At 44.2% G+C, this 21,844-nt stretch overlaps 1 protein-coding gene across 4 annotated transcripts in view; it reads right to left on the bottom strand.

Annotated features, from left to right (window-relative positions):
- Positions 1-21,844, bottom strand: part of PAK2 (p21 (RAC1) activated kinase 2) — an 814,606-nt gene that overhangs the window by 171,389 nt on the left and 621,373 nt on the right. For all 4 annotated transcript variants that reach the window (XM_033958726.1, XM_033958725.1, XM_033958724.1 and 1 more), the window contains 2 exons: positions 15,891-15,990; positions 14,558-14,754 (listed from right to left, as the gene is read on the bottom strand). In XM_033958726.1, coding sequence (XP_033814617.1) covers positions 14,558-14,754; positions 15,891-15,990 — 297 coding nt within the window. The remainder of the gene's footprint in view (positions 1-14,557; positions 14,755-15,890; positions 15,991-21,844) is intronic.

Raw genomic sequence — 21,844 nt, 5'->3', positions numbered from 1 at the left:
TATGGCAGCCTTATCAAAGCGGTATCTATCTATGCATTCCTGATATGTGAAATCCAGGAAGCAGAAGCAGGGCATGAACACTCTTATACTGGCCCTCCCTGACCATTCTCTTCCACCTACAGCAGTGGTTCCCAACCCCGTCCTGGAGGACCAGAAGATGCAGAAGGAAGAGAGACAGTGGATGGAAGGAATTGAATGAGAACATGAGGAAAGCAGAAACCAGGAAACAAAGGTAGGAAAAGAATTCTATTTCTTTTTTTTTTTTTTTTTTGCTTCAGGATAAAGTAGTATATTAGTTGTGTTGATAAAAATTTATAAACATTAGAGGCTCTGGTAGAAACCCGTTTACAAAGTATGTATTCTTCCCAATTAATATTTCCAAATTAATAAAGTCTTTTTGCTTATTTGTAAATGGGTTTCTACCAGAGCCTTTAATTCAGTAGCATAATTAAATGAAATAACTATTTCTAAAGTTTATAGGGACGGGCGGGGACGGAGGGTATTCCTCACGGGGACGGGTGGGGACGGAGGGGATTCCTTGCGGGGACGGGTGGGGACGGAGGGATTCCTCACGGGGACGGGAGGGATTCCTCACGGGGACGGGTGGGACTTTGGCGGGGACAGGTGGGATTTTTGTCCCCGCGCAACTCTTTACTGAAGAACCAGCCATGCTGAGCCTCAAAAAAAATGGAGGCTGCCCTGCAGGGCTAGCTGAGTGTCTGATCATCTGCTTCTGTGTGGGGAAAACTAAGCCGGTCGCTACAGACCCCTTCCAGCTGCGCCACTCGGCACATGACACAAGAATGCTCTAAAAGTGCTAAATTTGCTCTGTCCCAGCAGTTTTCCAGGCAAAAATAAAAGTTTTGACGAAGCAGGGAGAAGGAAAAAAGATTGCTAAAAATCCAAGATGGATACTGGCACCAAATTCACACCAAAAATGCGATATTTTTCATACTTCCCAAAGTCCAAAAATTGTGATTTTAGGATTTTTCAGGAGGGGGAAAACAGGAGAACATGTAGAAATATATTTTTTTTAAAAACACTTTTTAAACTTTCCCCGATGTCTCTCACAAGCTGTCAGCTCCTTGTACTCACTGTGACCTGATAACACTGGTCTCCACCTGCTCTCGGCACTTTCTCAGTAGCTGTAGAAGAATTTACTGCTACAATGCTGGGAATGTTCTCACAAACCAGCTAGATATTAATTTGATAGTTGGTATATCAAAATCAATAAAACTTGAAACTTAAAACTTGAAAGCTGATCTTTGGGCTGCTGGTCAGACCCCACTGTCTGACTATGCCTCCATCCCAGTGGACCACTGGATGCGCAACAGGATTAGCGGAGGCATGAAAAAGCAGCCGGTACTCTGCAGAACACCGCTGAGCCCCTAAGCATGCTAAATAGTCTGCACTCGACCCCTGTTTAAGAGAAGGTGAAACTATTTCAGGGACGGCCCTGAGCGCCAAGGAAAACTATGCAGACTGGCTAACAGGTATGCAAAAAGCGATTGGTCTGTCAGCTACAGACCAAAGTCTGTGAATTCTCAAGCAGGCAGAGCTCCAAAATTGCTTCAAATGCGAAATTGCCCGAAAAGGGGACAACATTACATCAAATTTTAAACAATAAAATGGGGAGAAAGAACACACACAATTGCAGATATGCTTGCAGAAGGAAAGACTGTAGAGGGCGCTAAACCGATCAGTGAAGTACTACAGAGGCAGAGTGAAAAATCTGGACTGGATTCCTTCTGCAGCACATGTGAATATGGGGAAATAACCCTATTGTCTAGAACAGTGGAATTCAACCCAGTCCTCAGGGATCACCTGGCCAGTTGTGTTTTCAAAGTTTCTGTCATCCATATTTCTCCTTGAACCGCAAGACAATGGCGGAATAGAAATCTCGGCGGGTGCAGAGGAGAGAAGCCAGATCGGAGAGGAGAGGCAGAGGGGAGGAAGCCAGATCGGGGTAGTGGCGAGAGGAAACTCCGCCCACCCCCACCGCGTCAGAGGTCGCATCGGTGCCCGGGCTCCCCTTTAAGAGATGGGAGCCGGAGCATGAGGCGGATCTCGGCAGGTGCAGAGGAGAGAAGCCAAATCGGAGAGGAGAGGCAGAGGAAGCCAGATTGGGGTAGCAACGAGAGGAAGCTCCGCCCACCCCACCACGTCAGAGGTCGCATCGGCACCCGGCCTCCCCTTTAAGAGAAGGGAGCCGGAGCACGAGGCAGATCTCGGCGGGTTCAGAGGAGAAGCCAGATCGGAGAGGAGAGGCAGAGGGGAGGAAGCCAGATCGGGGTAGCGGCGAGAGGAAGCTCCGCCCACCCCCACCACGTCAGAGGTTGCATCGGCACCTGGGCTCCCCTTTAAGAGGAACGGAGCCAACGGCATGCAGCCGTTTGGTGCGTGGCGAAGGTGAGCGGCAAAAGCGCTCACCTTAGTGAAAGCGCCTTTACGAAGGAGCCTAAGAAGGAGCCAGGACACCAGGACACCCAGCAGATTAACCTAGAAAGTAAGTTACAAGTACTTCTTTCTTTCTTTTTCTTTCTCTCTTCTTTCAGCCAGCTGCACAGCAGGGACCACTTTCGCACACCACACACCAAGAGACTAGAAAGAGAAATGGAAGCAGCAGGAACCCAGAGGAGCTTCCCAGTGTACTGCACAGAGTGTCATATGTATGACTACCTCCCCTCGGGAAGGCAGGTGTACATATGTAGTCGGTGTCAGGAACTGGAAAGCCTGAGGAAGGAGGTCTGTAGACTACAGGATAGGGTCCAGGAGCAGGAGGGACTCCACATCTCGGAAGAACCGTACAGGACAACTGAGGACCCCACAAGAGAGAGCCACATTGAGGAGCAAGTAAGGGAGCTCGAGAGATTTATCGAGGAGGCCTACAAGAGGGTGGAGGAACAGGACCATCAGCAACGCGGACAGGAACCAACAGATGGAAGACTGAAACAACCTTATGGAAGAATCGAGCAAACAGAGGAGGCAAAGACTCACCAGAACCCTGAGGGAGAAGTACTGAACCACACCGAGGATACAGACTTGAGACCAAAGAGGAAGCTGAAGAAGGGGAAATCTGCAATCATAGTGGGAGACTCAATCCTGAGAGAAGTGGACAGTCACATAGCAGGAGGGAGAGAAGACCGGCTAGTGACATGTCTCCCAGGGGCAAGAATGAAGGACATCACCGACAGAATCGAGAGGATCCTGGAAGGAGCCAAGACGGAAGAGACAGCAGTGATGATCCACGTTGGAACCAACAGAAGAAATTACAGCAGGACTACACTAACTGAGCAGTTCAAGATCCTGGGAAGGAAACTGAAGCTGAGGACACAGAAGATAACATTCTCATAGATCCTGCCAGTACCAAGGGCAGATGTGAAGAGGCAGTCCGAGCTACAAGCAATAACGCATTGCTGAGGAGATGGTGTGAAGAGGAAGGTTTCTACTTTGTGAAGAAGTGGACAACTTTTGGGGGGAAGAACAAGTTCTTCAGGAGGGACGGACTACACCTGAGCACGGCAGGAATGAGACTGCTGCACGTCAGGAAAGGAATAGAGAAGGCTTTAAACTGAGAAGAAGGGGAAAGCCGACAGTCGACCTGACGTCGACGGTTCGGACAAGAGTATCCAATGAAGATACTGAGCGAGAAAAATGCTGGGAAGAAACAAAAGACAACTACAGGGGTCCAAGGATCAAGAGAAACTAGAGAACAAAAAGAAGAGCAAACAGCAGGAGCTAGAAGAGCAGGTGGAAATGAGGAAACAGGTTGAGAACGAAAAAGACGCACCACAGGAAGAGGAAGAACGCAACGGAATCCAGGGGCTGGCAGCCCGTGAGGGGGACGGCAAGAGGAGCAAACCACAAGGAAAAACAGCAGGAAAAAGAAAAAACCAGGACTTAAATTGCTTGTACGCAAATGCAAGGAGCCTAAGGACCAAAATGGGAGTACTGGAAGTCACGGCCAAAAAAGAGGACCTAGACATCATTGGAATCACGGAAACATGGTGGACTGAGGAAAACAAATGGGACGTAGTACTGCCAGGGTACAAACTCTATAGGAGAGACAGGACTCACAAGAAGGGTGGAGGAATAGCACTATACATAAAGGACACCATTCATTCGACTAGAATGGATCTGGTAGCAAAGGCGGAAGGATTGGAATCATTATGGGTCAAATTACCAGGAAGAAATGGAACTGACATAAAATTGGGACTGTACTATCGCCCACCTGGACAAACAGAAGCAAACGACAAAGAACTGGAAGCTGAATTGAGGCGGGAATGCAAAAGCGGAAGTGTGATGGTAATGAGGGATTTTAACTACCCCTGGATAGACTGGAGTATTGGAAACTCCAACTGTGCAAGGGAAGAAAAAATTCCTAGAGGCTGTGAGGGACTGCTTCATGGAACAGCTTGTTAAGGAATCAACGCGAGGGGATGCCACTCTCGACCTAATCCTCAACGGGCTAGGGGGACCTGCAAAGAATGTGGAAGTAGTAGGACCACTATGAAACAACGATCACAACATGATCCAGTACAAATTAGAAGTAGGAACATCAAAAGTGAAGAGAACCACAGCGACAACGCTCAACTTCAAGAAAGGGAACTACGATGCTATGAGAGCAATGGTGAGGAAGAAACTCAAAAACAGCTCAAAAAGGATGGAGACCATAGAGAAAGCCTGAACCCTATTCAAGGGCACGGTGCAAAAAGCACAAAACCTGTACATCCCCAGGTTTAGGAAAGGGTGCAAAAAAAATCAATCAAAAGACCCGGTATGGATAACAAATGAAGTGAAGAAAGCGATATCTTGAAAACTCAACTGGCCAGGTGGTTCCTGAGGGACTGGGTTGAATACTACTGGTCTAGAATGTCTCAACTATTGCACTGGAACATAAGAAGTTGCCTCCACTGGGTCAGACCAGAGGTCCATCGCGCCCAGCAGTCCGCTCCTGTGGCGGTCCATCAGGTCCAGGACCTGTAAGGTGATCCTTGTCTAAATCATTTAATCCCCCTTGTCCTTATATCTATACCCTATCATAACCTATCTCTACCTCTATCTATATCCCTCAATCCCCGTATCCTTCAGGAATTTATCCAATCCTTCTTTGAAACCCGGTAGTGTACTCTGTCCTATCACAACCTCTAGAAGCGCATTCCAGGTGTCCACCACCCTCTGAGTGAAAAAGAATTTCCTAGCATTGGTTCTAAACCTGTCCCCTTTCAATTTCTCTGAGTGCCCCCTTGTTCTAGTGGTTCCCAATAGACTAAAGAATCTGTCCCTTTCTACCTTCTCTATGCCCTTTATGATCTTGAAGGTCTCTATCATGTCTCCTCTGAGTCTCCGCTTTTCCAGGGAGAAGAGCCCCAGACTTTCTAACCTGTCTGCGTATGAAAGGTTTTCCATATATTTTATCATTTTTGTTGCTCTTCTCTGAACCCTCTCAAGTATCGCCATGTCCTTCTTGAGGTACGGTGACCAATATTGGACACAGTACTCCAGATGCGGGCGCACCATCGCACAATACAGCGGCATGATAACTTCCTTCGTCCTTGTTGTAATACCCTTCTTAATAATACCCAACATTCGATTTGCTTTCTTTGAGGTTGCTGCACATTGTTCCGTTGATTTCATTGTTGTGTCTACCAGCACACCCAAGTCTTTTTCAAGGGTACTTTCCCCTAGCACTGATCCCCCCCCCCCATTTTGTAGCTGAACATCGGGTTTTTTTTCCCTAAATGCCTGACCTTGCATTTCTCTATATTGAAGTTCATTTGCCATTTATTTGCCCACTCTTCCAGTTTGTTTAGGTCCCTTTGTAGGTCTTCACAATCTTCCGCGGTTCTAACCCTGCTACAGAGTTTGGTGTCATCCGCAAATTTTATAACTTCACACTTTGTCCCCGTTTCTAGGTCATTTATAAATACATTGAACAGCAGCGGTCCGAGCACCGATCCCTGCGGAACACCACTCGTGACCCTCCTCCAGTCCGAGTAGTGGCTCTTCACACCAACCCTTTGCTTTCTGCCTGCCAACCAGTGTTTAATCCACCTGTATACGTCCCCTTCCACCCTGTGGTTCCACAGCTTCCTAAGTAGGCGCTTAAGAGGTACCCTGTCGAAGGCTTTTTGGAAGTCAAGATAAATGATGTCTATGGGTTCCCCTTTGTCCATCTGGCTGTTTATCTCTTCAAAGAAGTGCAGTAAGTTCGTTTGGCATGATCTTCCCTTGCAGAAGTCATGCTGGCTCACTTTCAGTTGTCCATTTTTTTCTATGTGCTCACAGATGCTGTCTTTTATCAGTGCTTCTACCATCTTGCCCGGAACTAAAGTCAAGCTTACCAGCCTGTAGTTCCCCGGGTCACCCCTCGATCCCTCGATTTTTGAAGGTAGGTGTGATATTTGCTATTTTCCAGTCCTCCGGGATCTCCACAGTTTTCAAGGATAGGTTACAAATTTGTCAGAGTGTTTCCGCTATCTCTTTTCTTAGTTCTTTTAGTACCCTTGGGTGGATTTCGTCCGGGCCTGGTGATTTGTCACTCTTCAATCTATCTATCTGTTTGAGGACATCCTCATGGCTTACCTCTAATTGTGACAGTTTTTCTTCTTGATCTCCACTTATGATCTCTTCGGGTTCTGGTACATTGGATGTGTCCTCGCTCGTGAAGACTGATGAGAAGAACTTGTTTAACCTGTCAGCTACCTCTTTTTCCTCCTTTACCATTCCTTTTCTGTCTCCATCATCCAACGGTCCTACTTCCTCCCTCGCCGATTGCTTCCCTTTAACGTATCTGAAGAGTTTAAGTGGCTTGATTTTGACTTCTCCTTCTTACCAGGATTTTAGAAGGTCACTGAAAACATCTGTTTGATAAATTTGTATGATGACATTTGTCAATTTAAAAAAATGTGATTTTACCAAATTATGTATTTTGATGTACTATCGCTGTGTTTTCAGTTTTTCTTTTTTTTTTTATATTTAATTTTTAATTCCAAAACAATGCATTAAAATATACATATACGTATAATTAATTTCAAAATTGCATTTACATCAATCATAGAAATACTTCAGAAACATTTCCCCCTCCCTTCCACCCCAATAGAAGAACAAAAACAAAATGCATTATTTCAGACATATAGTAAAAATCATATTGAACTTATTGATCAATGATAACATCAAAATATAATACCCCTCCGTCCACCCACCCTCCCTGGATGTGTAAATCAAATAAGGAATCAGGAGAATAATCCAGCTAATCATCGTTAACAAAATTTGTCAATTGAGTCCATGTTAATTTAAATAACTTATTATTACACAACATTTCTGAATTCATTTTCTCATATTTGTAGCATAAACATAGAGTCCCACCAAAAAGAGAAATTAAGTCGATCCCAATTTTTCCAGTTTTTGGTAACTATTTGCATGGCTATTCCAGTCATGATGGAAAATAATCTACTTTTATATTTGTCCAAAGGAGGTTTAGGTGACAACAATGTACCACAAATAACTACCTCATAAGACAAGGCGTGTGGGCACTGTAATATGTGTAGCGATACGTTATCCATCTCATGTTGGCAATATCCTCATATTCACCGTAACTACCAGCTTAGACAATCCACATCTTGTGATTCTCAGTGGGTTATCTATGTGATCATTTGCCCCTGTGATTTGATTTATGTGGGTTGTACAAGCAGGAAAGTCAGAACGAGACATTCTGAACACAAAAGTAGGATTCACACTGCGTCCAGTTCTGCTCCTCTTGTCCCTCATTGTCTTGAGAAAGATCATAATTTTTCAGACTTATCATGGTTCGTACTTGAACAACTCCTGACTGATTTTAAGGGTGACAAGATGGCTCATATCAATCTTAGGGAGCAGTTCTGGATCTTTCAATTACAGTGTGTATCTCCACATGGATTGAATGACAGCATTGAAAGGAATACTATTGTTTAGTCTCTTTCCTTTATTTCCTCTTTCTTCTAATTGGCCTCTTTGATGCGTTATGTCACTGACGCCGGCTCTTAAGAGCAGCTTCTGCTCCGCTCTGTTAGCTCCTCCCTCCTTCCAGGCGACTTGGATTATGTGATTGACTTTTTGAATTACGGGTTCCTGAGAAAGGGACATGTTCCAGAAATCAGGCTGGTTGGACCTGGTATTCTGTGGCGTGTCATCTGCCCTTGTATTCCTGGACGACTGAATGACAGTCTCCTTTTCATTTTTCATCTGAGGATTGGGACTTGGCTGGGGGGTTCCCAGAGTGGTAGTTGTGATTGAATTCACTCATGTTCACTGTTCACTACGTTTTATGGTGATTGTGTTATTTTGATTTAAAGCACACTCAGGTACCCGATGGTGTGTAGGTGGGGGCCTGGTTGCCTCCACCTTGTTGTGTGAAGTGTTGGAGGATTTCTCCCGTCGCTGACCCCTCACACTGAGGGTACCTTATTCTCACTAAATTATAAAGTAATTTATTATTGATATTTTCTTAGAGTTGTCTTCGACACTATCGTACCACCCTGGGAACCCTTGGACCATTTTTTGCCTCTTGGTTGGTTTCAACTATAATGGGGACATGAGTTGCCTTTCTAAAATCAGCCATTCCAGAAGATGCTGAAAGCTTGATGGTATCTATAGAAATTTGGAAAATTTCCCCCACCCCAATTGTTGTTTTTGCAAAGATATTAAGGTTATTCTAGCAGTTTTACCCAGCCAAATTAATTTTGTAAGAATCCCATTCAATTTTTTATAAAAAGGATCCTTGGAAATAAATCAGTAACATACTCATTTGGTAGAAAACTACAGGCAAAATCATCATTTTGATGATTTGGACTCTCCCCCACCAAGAAAGATGTAATGGGTTCAAATGTTCACACATTTATTTGACTTTCAGCAATAAATATATATCATTTACTGTCATTGTGTCTTCCAAAGTTCTTTGAATCATGATGCCCAAATATTTTATACCCTCTTCCTTCCAAAGGAATGGGAATGGATCAAATAAGCCTTTTACACAATACACATTTAAAGGAAGAACCTGCGATTTGCTCCAATTTATTTTGTAACCATTATTTTGTGGCCATTACACAGTTTTTTCCTTATTGTGAACTGCAATGAACTGCGAGGTATTGCGGTATAAAAATAAAGTTATTATTATTATGCATACCAAAATTCCAGATAAGATCCTTTTTCTTCCATTTTTTAATTGCTCAAAACAACTGCTTTTATGAAGTGATCTCCCTCCCCTCTCCTTTTTGCTCTCTCCCTTCCCCTCTTTTATTTATATTTTGACTTCGATGTAATTTTAAATCTTCCCTTCCCTCAGTGCCTATCGTACCTACTCTGTCCATATCTTTGTCTGGTTTTTATGTTCCCAAACTTTTTTTTTAAATTTCTACTATTGCATTTTTTAAACTCTAATTTTAGGAATTGTAAACCGTCCAGATATTTGTTTGATGGTCGGTAAACTTGGAATTTGGATTATTATTATCATTGTCATTGCAGATTGGTTGTCATTAGAGAATGACACGGGGAAAAAATCTGTCCCCGTCACTGCACCGTCCCCGGCCCACCATCCTCTGCACCGCCCCGTCACCGCCGTTCCCTTCACCGCCCCGTCACCGTCACCGCCATCCCTTTCACCGCCCCGTCACCGCCACTGCCATCCCATTCACCGCCCTGTCACCGTCCCCGTCTAGCACCCATCTTCTTCCCTCCGCTCCCTCATAGTCTGGCATCTGTCTTCTTCCCTTCCAGCATCTTCTCCCCACTCTGCCTTCCACATTTCCTTTCAGGGTCTGTTCCTCTCTACCCTCTTTCAATGTCTGTTCTATTCCTTTCCACCACCACCCTTCCCTCCCTCCTTTACCATCTGTTCCTTTCTACCACCTTTCTTTCATATCTTCTATCAGTCCCCCCACCATCACTAGCAGTCTCTCTTCTCCCTTACCATGAGCAAATAGAACTTCTGAAAAATGTATTGCTGAGGCATTATTTCTAGTATGCCTTTTTTCCAGATGGATAATGACATCCATTTTATAATTCTTACTGTCTGCTTTGATTTCATTCACAATTTGGTTTGTGTTTTGTACCTGAGGATTCCATGAGGCATTTAACATTTTCCTGTCTCTTCTGTGATTTCAAGTTGATTCCTTCAATAATGGAGTCTCAATGCAGTAGCAGTTTTCTATTTTGGGCTCTTTTGACATTGTTTAAGGGATTTCTTGTACATTTGGTGCTGGTCTTCTTTGATGAGGTCACTTCAGAATCTATTTCCAAGGAAGAGAAACTTTTTCCCTTTCACCCCCTCCTTCCTTGTGTGAGCCGGAACACGCGGTCCCCGCAAGCAAGTAATTTTATATCATTTTCATTCTATTCATTCATAGAAATTAAAGTCTAGATAATGCAAGTCACATAACAAAACATGATTTTACAAAAATAATTCCCTGCACAGTCAAGACTGCAAGGATTACTAGATGTCTTTCAGCAGCTCCCCTCCCTCCCTCCCCCTTACCTTTGTGGCCAAGTCAAAATGATCTACCAACAATAAAATTTTAAACACACAAAGCACGCTGTACGCAGAGAAAATGTTAATTATCATTTATATTCCGCGGGTTTTCAAAGAGGTCAAGGCAGATGACTTTATGCAATGTCACCCCAGTAACAACTATACAAAAATAGACAAATATTCCCCCTCCCTTTTTACTAAACTGCGATAGCGGTTTTTAGCGCAGGGAGCTGCGCTGAATGCCCCACGCTGCTCTCGACGCTCATAGGCTCACTGCGCTAAAAACTGCTATTGCGTTTTAGTAAAAGGGGGCCATAGTGCAAAATATAGACAGCAGATATAAATTCTCAAAACGGACACATTTTGATCACTAAGTTGAAAATAAAATCATTTTTCCTACCTTTTTGTCTGGTGATTTCATGAGTCTCTGGTCCTTCTTTCTTCTCCTGCCCCCCCCTCTTTCTTTCTCTCTCCCCCTGGCCCCCCCTCTTTATTTCTGCCTTTCTTTCTCTCTCCCCCTGGCCTCCCTCTTTATTTCTCTCTCCCCCTGGCCCTCCTCTTTCTTTCTGCCTTTCTTTCTCTCCCCCTTGACCCCCTCTTTATTTCTGCCTTTATTTCTCTCTTCCCCTGGCCTCCCTCTTTATTTCTATCTCCCCCTGGCCCTCCTCTTTCTTTCTGCCTTTCTTTCTCTCCCTCTTGACCCCCTCTTTATTTCTGCCTTTCTTTCTCTCTCCCCCTGACCCCTCTTTATTTCTGCCTTTCTTTCTCTCTCCCCCTAGCCCCCACAAAGCCATCGTGCCAATTTCTCCACTTCCACGATTCTTTCCCTACTCTCACCCCCAAGCCAGCAGCCGATTTCTCCCTGCTCCTTCCCCGATGTCCTGATGTCCTGAACTTCATCGGGCAGCAGCAGCATTCACAATTCACTGCTGTTGCCCGCTTCAGGCCTTCCTCTCTGTCGGGTCCTGTCTTCATGAAAACAGGAAGTAGGCAGGACCCGGCAGAGAACAAGGCCTGAAGCCGGCAACAGCAGCGAATTGTAAACGCTGCTGCTGCCCGAAGAAGGTAATGGAGCACGAGGCAGACTGCTTCTCTCCCCTCCCAGCCGAACCTCCGCTGACCCTCCTATCTCCCCCCCATCCATGAACCTTTCCGACCCTCCCAGCGAGAGCAGCAAACCTCCTTCGCGGCTTTCTCCTCCCTATGCCGCGTAACTGATGACATCATTAGTGATGTGGCAGAGGGAGGAGAAAGCCGACGCTACTGGAGGGAGGTTTGCTGCTTTCGCTGGGAGGGTCGGAAAGGTTCACTTGGGGGGGGGAGAGATAGGAGGGTCAGCGGGGGTTCGGCTGGGAGGGGGGAGAAGCGGTCTGCCTCGGTGCTCCAAGGGCTGGCGCCATTACCTTTTTCGCCCCTCCCGCCCCCCCCCCTTGGTACGCTACTGCTCTCCAGCTCTCCTTAGTTTGCCGGTTTTCTTTTTCGGCGACCAGCACGCTTTCAAAGAGGGGGGCCAGAGGGAGAGAGAAATAAAGGCAGAAATAAAGAGGGGGTCAAGGGGGAGAGAAAGAAAGGCAGAAAGAAAGAGGAGGGCCAGGGGGAGAGAGAAATAAAGAGGGAGGCCAGGGGGACAGAGAAAGCGCGGCTGCTCAAAGTTCAATCTTCTGCTCTGCTGCAACTTCCTGTTTCCGGTTGGGTCAGAGCAGAAGATTGAATACTGAGCAGCCGCGCGTGCGCGGCTCTTTTGAAAGTGTTCCGGTCGCCGAAAAAGAAAGCCGGAAAACTAAGGTGAGGTGGAGAGAGGAAGCTGGTTAAACGATCGAGCCGGCGTGCGGGTGGGCGAGTGGGGGCTGCGGGGACCGCACGATCCTTTATGCCTCACTGCGGTGACAAGACCATTCACCGCTCCACAGGGCGATGATGGCCTTGTCCCCGTCCCCGCAGAGGCTGCTAATTTTCATTCCCCGTTTTTGGCAGGTTACCCGCGGCTAAATGCAGTAGCCGCGGGTAAACCGCCACCGTGTCATTCTCTAGTTGTCATCTCATGGTCTAGTTATTAATCCGAAAAAAACCACCACCTGTTGGTTAGTAGAATGCTTTCTGCACCTACAGTGATAACCTTTTTTTAATACCTGACCTATCTGCTGTTCAAATGAGTTTACTGTCAAAAAGGATTCCTAGATAACTAAATATCTTTACTGGAATCAATATTTAATAATTGAATAGGTTACATTAGATGTTGACTCCAGTAAAGACATTTAGGGCTCCTTTTACGAAGCCGTGGTAGCGGCTTTAATGCGCGTGACTTTTAATCACGCGCTACCCCTACGCTAGCCGAAAAATTACCGCCTGCTCAACAGGAGGTTGTAGCGGCTAGCGTGGCCGGCGGTTTAGAGTGCGCTATTACATGCGTTAAATAGCTATCGTGGCTTCGTAAAAGGAGTCCTTAGTAATCTAGGAATCCTTTTTGACAGTAAACTCTCCTTTGACCAACAGAAAGGTCAGGTATTATAAAAAGGTTATTACTGGCTTAGATGTATTTGTTCATTCAGGAAGACCTTAGATATTGACTCCATTCACACACTTATTCATACCTTTGTAATATCAAGGTTAGATTACTTTAAGTCAATATATTGTGGAATCAATGCAGCATTTTTATGTAAGTTAAAGACATTACAAAATTTAGCAGCTAGGCTAAAGTATATGATTATATTACTCCTTTGTTGATAAGTTTACACTGATTGTCTGTACATTATAGATCTAAAATTAAAATTCTTTGTCAGACTTTTAAAGCTCTACATCAGGGGTGCCCACACTTTTTTGGCTTGCGAGCTACTTTTAAAATGACCAAGTCAAAATGATCTACCAACAATAAAATTTTTAAAAAACACAAAGCACACTGTACGCAGAGAAAATGTTAATTATCATTTATATTCGGGGAGTTTTCCAAAGAGGTCAAGGCAGATGACTTTAAATATGCAATGTCACCTCAGCAACAAATATACCCCCTCCCCTTTTACTAAACCGCAATAGCGGTTTTTAGCACAGGGAGCTGCACTGAATGCCCCATGCTGCTCCCAACACTCATAGGCTCCCTGCGCTATAAACTGCTATTGCAGTTTAGTAAAAGGGGGCCATAGTGCAAAATATAGACACCAGATATAAATTCGGACTACATTTAAAATAAAATTGCTGTCTGGTGATTTCATGAGTCTCTGGTTGCACTTTCTTCTTCTGACTGTGCACCCAATATTTCTTTCTTTTTGCCTCCTGCATGCTTCCTCTCCTCCAGACATCATTCCATTCCCCAACATCTCTCTCTGTCCCTCCACGAGTCCATCTTTTTCTTCTTCTCTCCCTGCCCCCTCCCATTTCTTTCTTTCTCTCTCTCCCTGCCCCACTTTCTGTGTGTCTTTTTCTGTCCCTGCCCCCCCCCCCAAGCCACCTCCCTGCTTCCCCGACACCAGACCAGGCGTGTACAAGCGCCAGGCCCACAGTGCCCCCCCCAACATCAATTTTGACATCCGAGAGGAAGTTCCAGGCCAGCCAGCCAGCATTGAAGTTGGGGAGGAAGGCTGTGGACCCGGTTGTCTGCGCCTGGCCTGGCGTCGTAGTGCAGGGAGAACAGAACACAAAGGCAACGCGAGTATATCGCAGAGCCTGGGATGGCCTCCGCACTCCCCTCGCCTTTGCGATCTACTGGTCAATTGCGATCGACCTTTTGGGCACCTCTGCTCTATATTATGCATCTCCATCATACTTGGCTAATGTAACCATTCCATATACTCCAACACATATATTACAGTCAACTGACTCTCAGAGACTGTTACTTCCTTCACCTAAAATGGCTCATTATGAATCAACTCATAATTCTGCTCTTTTCTTTTTATCTCCAATCTTATGAACAATCGTCCACAGTTATTCGAAGTGAACTTTCATTTCCAAAATTTAAGTCTATGTTGAAAACTTCATTTCTGCTTTCATATAGAATCTGCAAAATCTTCATTCATTGATTTACACTGACTTGTGAAATGGTTGCAACCAATTACTGCTTACCCTTAAGGGATTCTCATTAAGATACGGCGGCTCTCCTTCTACCATTTCTATTGCCATGATGCCGAGAGACCAGATGTCCACTTTAGGACCATAAGCCTTCCGTGTGACTACCTCAGGAGCCATCCAGTATGGGGTGCCCACCATAGTGCTACGCTTGCTTTGCTCTGGAGTGATTTGGGCACAGAAACCAAAGTCCGCTGCAAAACAAGACACAGATAGAAAAATCAGTTAAAGGAAGGTGGTATCACATTAAACTTTATTCTTTGTACAGCATACATCCCAAGGCTATAAATCTGTGGTTACCTCCAACATCCTTTTCAAAATAATTAGTCACCATGGGGTATACTTTTAAAGATTTAAGTATCTTTTATATGGGCACTGAAACCAATCAAATCCACCTAATTTTTAGAAACCTGAATGCATTTATATACTTTCATAACGAACATACTTTCGGTTACACAGAAAAAAAACATTTCCAGATTGTTTGAAAGTATTTGAAAGATACACATATAGATTGAATTTTCAACTTATGCACATAATCTATGCTGTTATACAACAGGTAAGTATACATAAATACATTTAGTCATATTAACAATATGATATCCAGACATTGGGCCAATATTCAGATGCTGGAAAGCAGCCCTGATCACTCCTCACTGCAAATACTCAATACAGGGCCACTTCTGGTGACCATCATTGAATATTCAAGGGGCTTTTGGCTGCTAAAAAGTTAACTGGCTGTTGATATTCAGCGTTAACTGGATATGTTCCCTCTAAGATGAGTGCTTGAGCAATCTCTCATATTTTTTGTGAGCATTGCTCACTTCAAGGTCAGTAACAATTACATGGTTCCACCTCCCTCCCTCTGCCATCTCCATTACTGCTTTCTATCTGCAATAGTAGCGGCTGGAAGAAACAAAACACGCATGGCTGCTCTACTCAGGCCCATGCTGGTATGCTGGTCCTCTGCCCCCTCTGTCATCAATTCCTGTTCAGGGACAGAGGACCAGCACAGATGACAGCACGTGTGCATAAGCAGAGTGGGGCTAGAGGGCCTAGTGTATTTGTGTGCCTAGGGACCCTTTAAGAATTAATCCTGCCCTGGGTGTATGTTAAATGCATCAGTGTATTTCACAACTCAACTCCAGGAATACCTACACGTATATCTCATTTAACAAAATACACAATATGTTTTGGTAGCATGTATACACTGGACAATTTTATAAGCACCTAAGCCTGTACGTTAGCTGTTGTTTTATTTGCAAGAAAAACTTTTAAAATTATCCCCACAGATCACATCAGGAAGACAATAAGTAAAGGACTCTGTGCATACTTAGCTTAACAGATCCATCCATGCCTAAAAGCACATTGTCACTCTTAATGTCTCTGTGAATGACCTGGTTGGCATGTAAGAATTCCAATGCCTGCAAACACTGTAGACAGAAACAGAAATGGATTAAACATTCATATGAGCTCTCATGCACATGTTGAACCATTTGTAAAAAGCTTATTAGAATGCCAGTATAAAGTTTTTCCCATAAACAGCAAAAAGAAAAGTGGTACTATCTGCATTATTATAAAAATATTATATCCCAAATAAGAATCATATAAAAGGAATACCTGTATGCCAAGGTTATGCATTAGAGAAATTCAGTATTTTGAATCACTTACCCATTGTAAAAAAAATTGATGCTAAATTTGGATCAAAAATGGATGTAACAATTCAATGATTTAATATGGGAAAAGCCTATCTTAAAACTGCAACCTTTAGAAGAATTACCCAATGTCGGAACAACCTGTGGCATTGGTTCATTTACAGTGCAACAACTGCACATAATTGTAACAAAACCATAACAATTAACCCCCCCTCAAACAACAAATCCACCAATATGCTGTTAATTCTCCCCTATACATCCAGAAAGAGAAAGATACTTACCTGTAACAGATATTCTCAGAGGACAGGAGACATTCTCACACATGGGTGATGTCATCAACAGAAGTGTACTATCACTTTAAATCTTTAGGCCACAGGTGTCAAACTCAAGGCCCACAGGCCGAATCCAGCCCGCCTGGCTGTTTTATGTGGGCCAGGGTGCGATGCAGCGTTTTCATTGCCGTCCCCGGTGTTATCTTCTGGCCGGCTCCTCCTCCTCATTGCCATAGTGTGCATAAACCTGTGGGCGGTGGCGGCTCTTAAGCACATTCTATGGCTAAACCGGAAGCCTTCTCTCTGATGTCGCAACATCAGAGGGAATGCTTCCAGATAAGGCATGGATGACGCGAGGAGCTGCAGTCCATGGCTTTATGCACACTGCAGCAGTGAGGAAGAGGGAACCGGCCAGAAGATAACACCAGGGGTGGCAATGAAAACGCGTATTGCACTGCGGGCCACATAAAACGGCCAGGTGGAAGTCGGCCAAAAGGTAAGACACCCACCAGAGGGAGGCACATAGTTGAGGCATAGCGTGGAAGGAGACAACAAAGATAGGGGGAATTATTTTATTTTCAATTTAGTGATTGAATTGTGTTAATTTTGAGAATTTTCATCTCTATATTTTGCACTGTTCAGGAAGAAATGCATTTGTTTCTTTTTCTCTGGTTGTACTACATGCAAAGTCTTGAATCTTAGGGTTTCCTTTGTATATATTCGTACTTTTAGTTTTTGGACCCGTATTTGCATAGGGGTTATCTGTGTTCTGGTAGGAATGAATGTTGAGAAGCATACAGTGTGCTTTGTGTAGTTTAATTTTGTGTTTAACCATTATGCGTTGTTAATAAGATTACTTGTGTGTGTATACATGAAAAATAAATGGAAAAAATGGTGTTACAATTAGTACTATTATGGGGACAGGGTCTGGCCCACGACTTAGCTGTGTTTTGGATTTCAAGTTTAACCCCTTAATGTGACTGAGTTTGACAACCCTGCTTTAGACAGTGTCCACACCATGCCTGTGCCAGTGCCTTCCTGCCCTTGACGTCAGCTCAAACGACCATCAGTTCAGTAATAAAACTAAGATGCCAACTAGGGGAGGTGGATGGGATGTGAGAATATATGTCTGCTATCCTTGAGGAACATCTGCTATAGGTAAGTATTCTTTACTTTTGCGAGACAAGCAAGCATGTGGGACTCCTAAGCTGCCAGGAACATGTCACTGGAAGAGGTAAACACTGAATATATAGGAGCCTAGCGAAACCCCATAGGAATGAAGGGAAAGTTGGCTTTAAATAGAGAACAGATTCTGCAGAACTGCTTGCTCAAACTGATTGTCTCTTCTGGATTTGTGTTCTAAACAGTAGTGAGAGGTAAATGAATAGACTGAGGACCAAGTAGCCACATCTGCAGATTTTTTCAATCGATGTAGAGTAAAATGAGCTACTGAGGCAGCCATAGCCTGTACATTGTGGGCTGTTACATGGCCTTGTAGCATCAACCCAGCCCAAATATACATGAAGGAGAAACAGTCCAGTAATCAAATAGAGATGGTTCTTGTCCAAGTGGGAGTTAAACATAGAAACAAGATGGCAGATAAAGGCCAAATGGCCCATCTAGTCTGCCCATCCACAGTAATCATTATCTCTTCTCTCTTTTAAAGATCCCACATGCCTATCCCAGGCCCTCTTGAATTCAGACACAGTCTCTGTATCCACCACCTCTTCTGGGATACTGTTCCATGCATCGACCACCCTTTCAGTAAAAGATTATTTTCTTAGATTACTCCGGAGCCTATCACCTCTTAACTTCATCCTATGCCCTCTCATTGCAGAGTTTCCTTTCAAATGAAAGAGATTTGACTCATGCACATTTATATTATGTAGGTATTTAGAAGTCTCTAACATATCTCTCCTCTCCCACCTTTCCTCTAAAGTATACAGATTGAGATATTTAAGTCTGTCCCCATATGCCTTATGACGAAGACCACACACCATTTTAGTAGCCTTCCTCTGGATCGACTCCATCTTTTTTATATCTTTTTGAAGGTGCAGCCTCCAGAATTGTACACAATATTCTAAATGAGGTCTCACCAAAGTCTTATACAGAGGCATCAATATCTCCTTTTCCTACTGGCCATACCTCTCCCTATGCAATCTAGCATCCTTCTAGTTTTCGCCGTCACCTTTTCAACCTGTTTGGCTGCCTTAAGATCATCACATACAATCACACCCAAGTCCAGCTCTTCTGTTATGCACATAAGTTCTTCACCCCCTAAACTGTACCATTCCCTCAGGTTTTTTAAGCCCAAATGCATGACCTTGCATTTCTTAGCATTAAATTTTAGCTGCCAAATTTCAGACCATTCTTCAAGCTTCACCAGGTCTTTCTAATCTAATCTTCTATTTGTGCGTCATGCATACCTATTCAGGCTCAAGGCGACATCAAGAGAGGAAGGATTAGGAGAAGAGGGGAGGGGGAAGGTAGGAGGAGGGAGAATATGAGGGGGAAGTAGAAAAAGGGAGAAGTAAAGAGAGAGGTGTGAGAGAGGAGATTATGCATCAAAACAATGGGTTTTCAGTTTCTTCCAGAAGATGGTGTAGCTAGGTTCTGTTCTGGTCATTTCTGTGAGGTCGTTTCAGGTTTTTACTCCTAGAAAGGTAAGCATGGAATTGAAAACCCATTTATACTGAAGATTTTTTGTGGATGGAAGATTTAGTAGTATCCTTTTGAGGGTTCTGCGAGAGCTGGACCATGTCGTTGAGAAGAGCTGGATGAGGGGAGCTGTTGAGTTTCCATGAAGTATGTGCTGCATGATGAATGATATTTTGAATGTTATTCGTGATGAGATGGGTAGCTAGTGTAGTTGTTTGGTGAGAGCTGTGACTGAGTCGTATTTTCTCAGGTTGAAGATTAGTCTTATAGCAGTGTTTTGGATGAGTTGCATTTTATTGACCAGAGTGGTGTTGATTCCCATGTAGGTGGAGTTGCAGTAGTCTAGTTGAGGTAGAATCATCAGTTGTACTATTAATGCAAAGTGATGTTGGTGAAAGTACGGTCTGATTAGCCTCAGTTGTCTCAGGGTGTAGAGGGATTTCTTCCGGAGGTTGGAGATTTGAGGTTCCATGGTAAGTGTAGTGTCTAGAATGCAGGATTTTGGAGGATTCATTAACAGGAAGAGTTTTGCCCGATTGGAGGGTTATGTTTGTTGGTGCCGTCTGTTGGGCCATGTGGAGGTACAGAATTTTGGTTTTGGTTGTGTTTAATTTTAGTTTGTTAATTGTTGCCCAGTTTGGGATTCTTTCAATATTGAGTCTGACTTTGTTGGTGATGTCCGTTTGATTGTTGATTGTAGGAATGAGAAAAACATCTGCGTAGGACATTATGCTTTTGTCTTCAAATTTTATGTTTCCAAGAAAACTCATGAAAAGGTTAAATAGGATGGGGGAGAGTGATGAGTCTTGTGGCACGCCACAAAAGGCCTTCCAGGGGTTGGAGGTTTCTCCATTCTTTTTGACTATATAATCTCTGTTTTGTAGGAAATCGGAGAACCACATTAGCACTATGCCTGTTATGCCAATTTCTGACAGTTTTGTTAGTAGTAGGTGGTGGTTCACCGAGTCAAAGGATGCAGAAATGTCAAATTGGAGAAGTATTGCTTGACGTCCTATACTAAGCAGTTGCTTGGTTCTTGTGGTTAAGGTGAGAAGGAGAAGTTCTGTACTGTGTTGTTTACGGAATCCGAATTAGGATGGATGGAGGAATGAATGCTGCTCAGTGTAAGTTGTGAGTTGTTTACGCACATGGGTCTTGATGATTTTTGTTAGTATATGAATGCCTGTAGTTTGAGGTTGAGGAAAGATCTGCCTTTGGTGATTTTGGTATAGGAATGAGAGCTATTTTTCCCATTGTTTCTGGCAAGTGGCCTTGGTTTACGGATCTATTGAGGAGGCTATTGATCCAGATAGTGATTTGTTTGGATGCGGTAGTGAAGAGATAGGAAGAGCAGTTGTCTAGAGGGCTGCAGCGCGCAGATAGTTTGGATATTAGTTTTTTTGTGACGGGGATGGACAAGTTGGAGAATGAGGCCCAGATTTGGGCTGCTTTGGTGGGATCTGTGGGGTGTTGAGATGTGTTGGGAGTGTGTGCCTCGGTAGTGGTAGATTTGGTTACTTCAGACTGAAAGAAGTCTGCTAGTTCTTGAGCAGTAATTTTGCTGGGGTATCCCCTTGGGTTCTTGATTTGGTGGGGTTGTGAGCTGTCTCACAAGGTGAAATAGTTCTTTTGTTGCCTAATTTGCTGGCATAGTAGTTTTTCTTGGTCTCTGATATGTTGGATTTATATTTATTTATTGCTGCTCGCCATTGTGTTCTATGTTCTTGTGTTCTACTTTTCCGCCATTTCCTTTCCAGTCACCTGCATAGTTGTTTATCAGCTCTCAGTGATTCAGTGAACCATGGGGAGATATGATTTTTATTTTGCGGGGGTGAGTGTGTCCAGTGTGTTGGAAATGGTTTGGTTCCAGCTTGTTAGCATGGTTGTAGTGCAGTTTGAGGGTGGGGCTAGGGATTTTTCCACTATATTCCAAAAGAGGTCTGGTTTTGTTTTTCTTCGAACTAGTTTTACTTCCTTGGTGGCTTTGCTGTTCTGGTTCTCGGTTGTGAGATTTAGGCAGAAGTTTATTAGGTAGTGGTCTATCCAAGGGACTGGGGTCCATTTGATGTTGGTTGCAAGATTAGCGGAGGCAGATGCAAGTCCAGGGTATGTCCTTTTTTGGGTGGCGGAGCTGGTCTCCCATGCCAGCCCAACCTCTCTCCCCATGGTGGAAGGCTAGAGTCATTGGGGCACCTCCCGTTGGCAGTGGAGTAGAGAGTTGTGCGGGGACAGAAATCCTACCCGTCCCCGCCAAAATCCCACCCATCCCCACCCGTCCCCGTGAGGAATCCCTCCATCCCCGCGAGGAATCCATCCGTCCCCACCCGTCCCCGCGAGGAATCCCTCCGTCCCCACACGTCCCCGCGAGGAATCCCCTCCATCCCCACCAGTCCCTATAAACTTCAGAAATAGTTATTTCATTTAATTATGCTACTGAATTAAAGGCTCTGGTAGAGACCCATTTACACATAAGCAAAGACACTTTATTAATTTGGAACTATTAATTGGGAAGAATACCCTACTTTGTAAACGGGATTCTACCAGAGCCTCTAATGTAAATATAAAATATAAATACTGCCTTTAAACTGGTTGAGATGGAGTTCTTGGCTCTTCTATCCCAATTTCATGCAAGGATTGAGCAAATTTGGCACCTCAGGAGCATTCTTGCACCACATGCCCTGTGGCGTGGTCCGGAAAGGCAG

Source organism: Geotrypetes seraphini, chromosome 9 (assembly GCF_902459505.1).
Source record: "Geotrypetes seraphini chromosome 9, aGeoSer1.1, whole genome shotgun sequence".
Taxonomy (NCBI): Eukaryota; Metazoa; Chordata; class Amphibia; order Gymnophiona; family Dermophiidae; genus Geotrypetes; species Geotrypetes seraphini.
The sequence above is the reverse complement of the archived record's forward strand: the minus strand, read 5'-3'. Positions and strand labels throughout refer to the sequence as shown.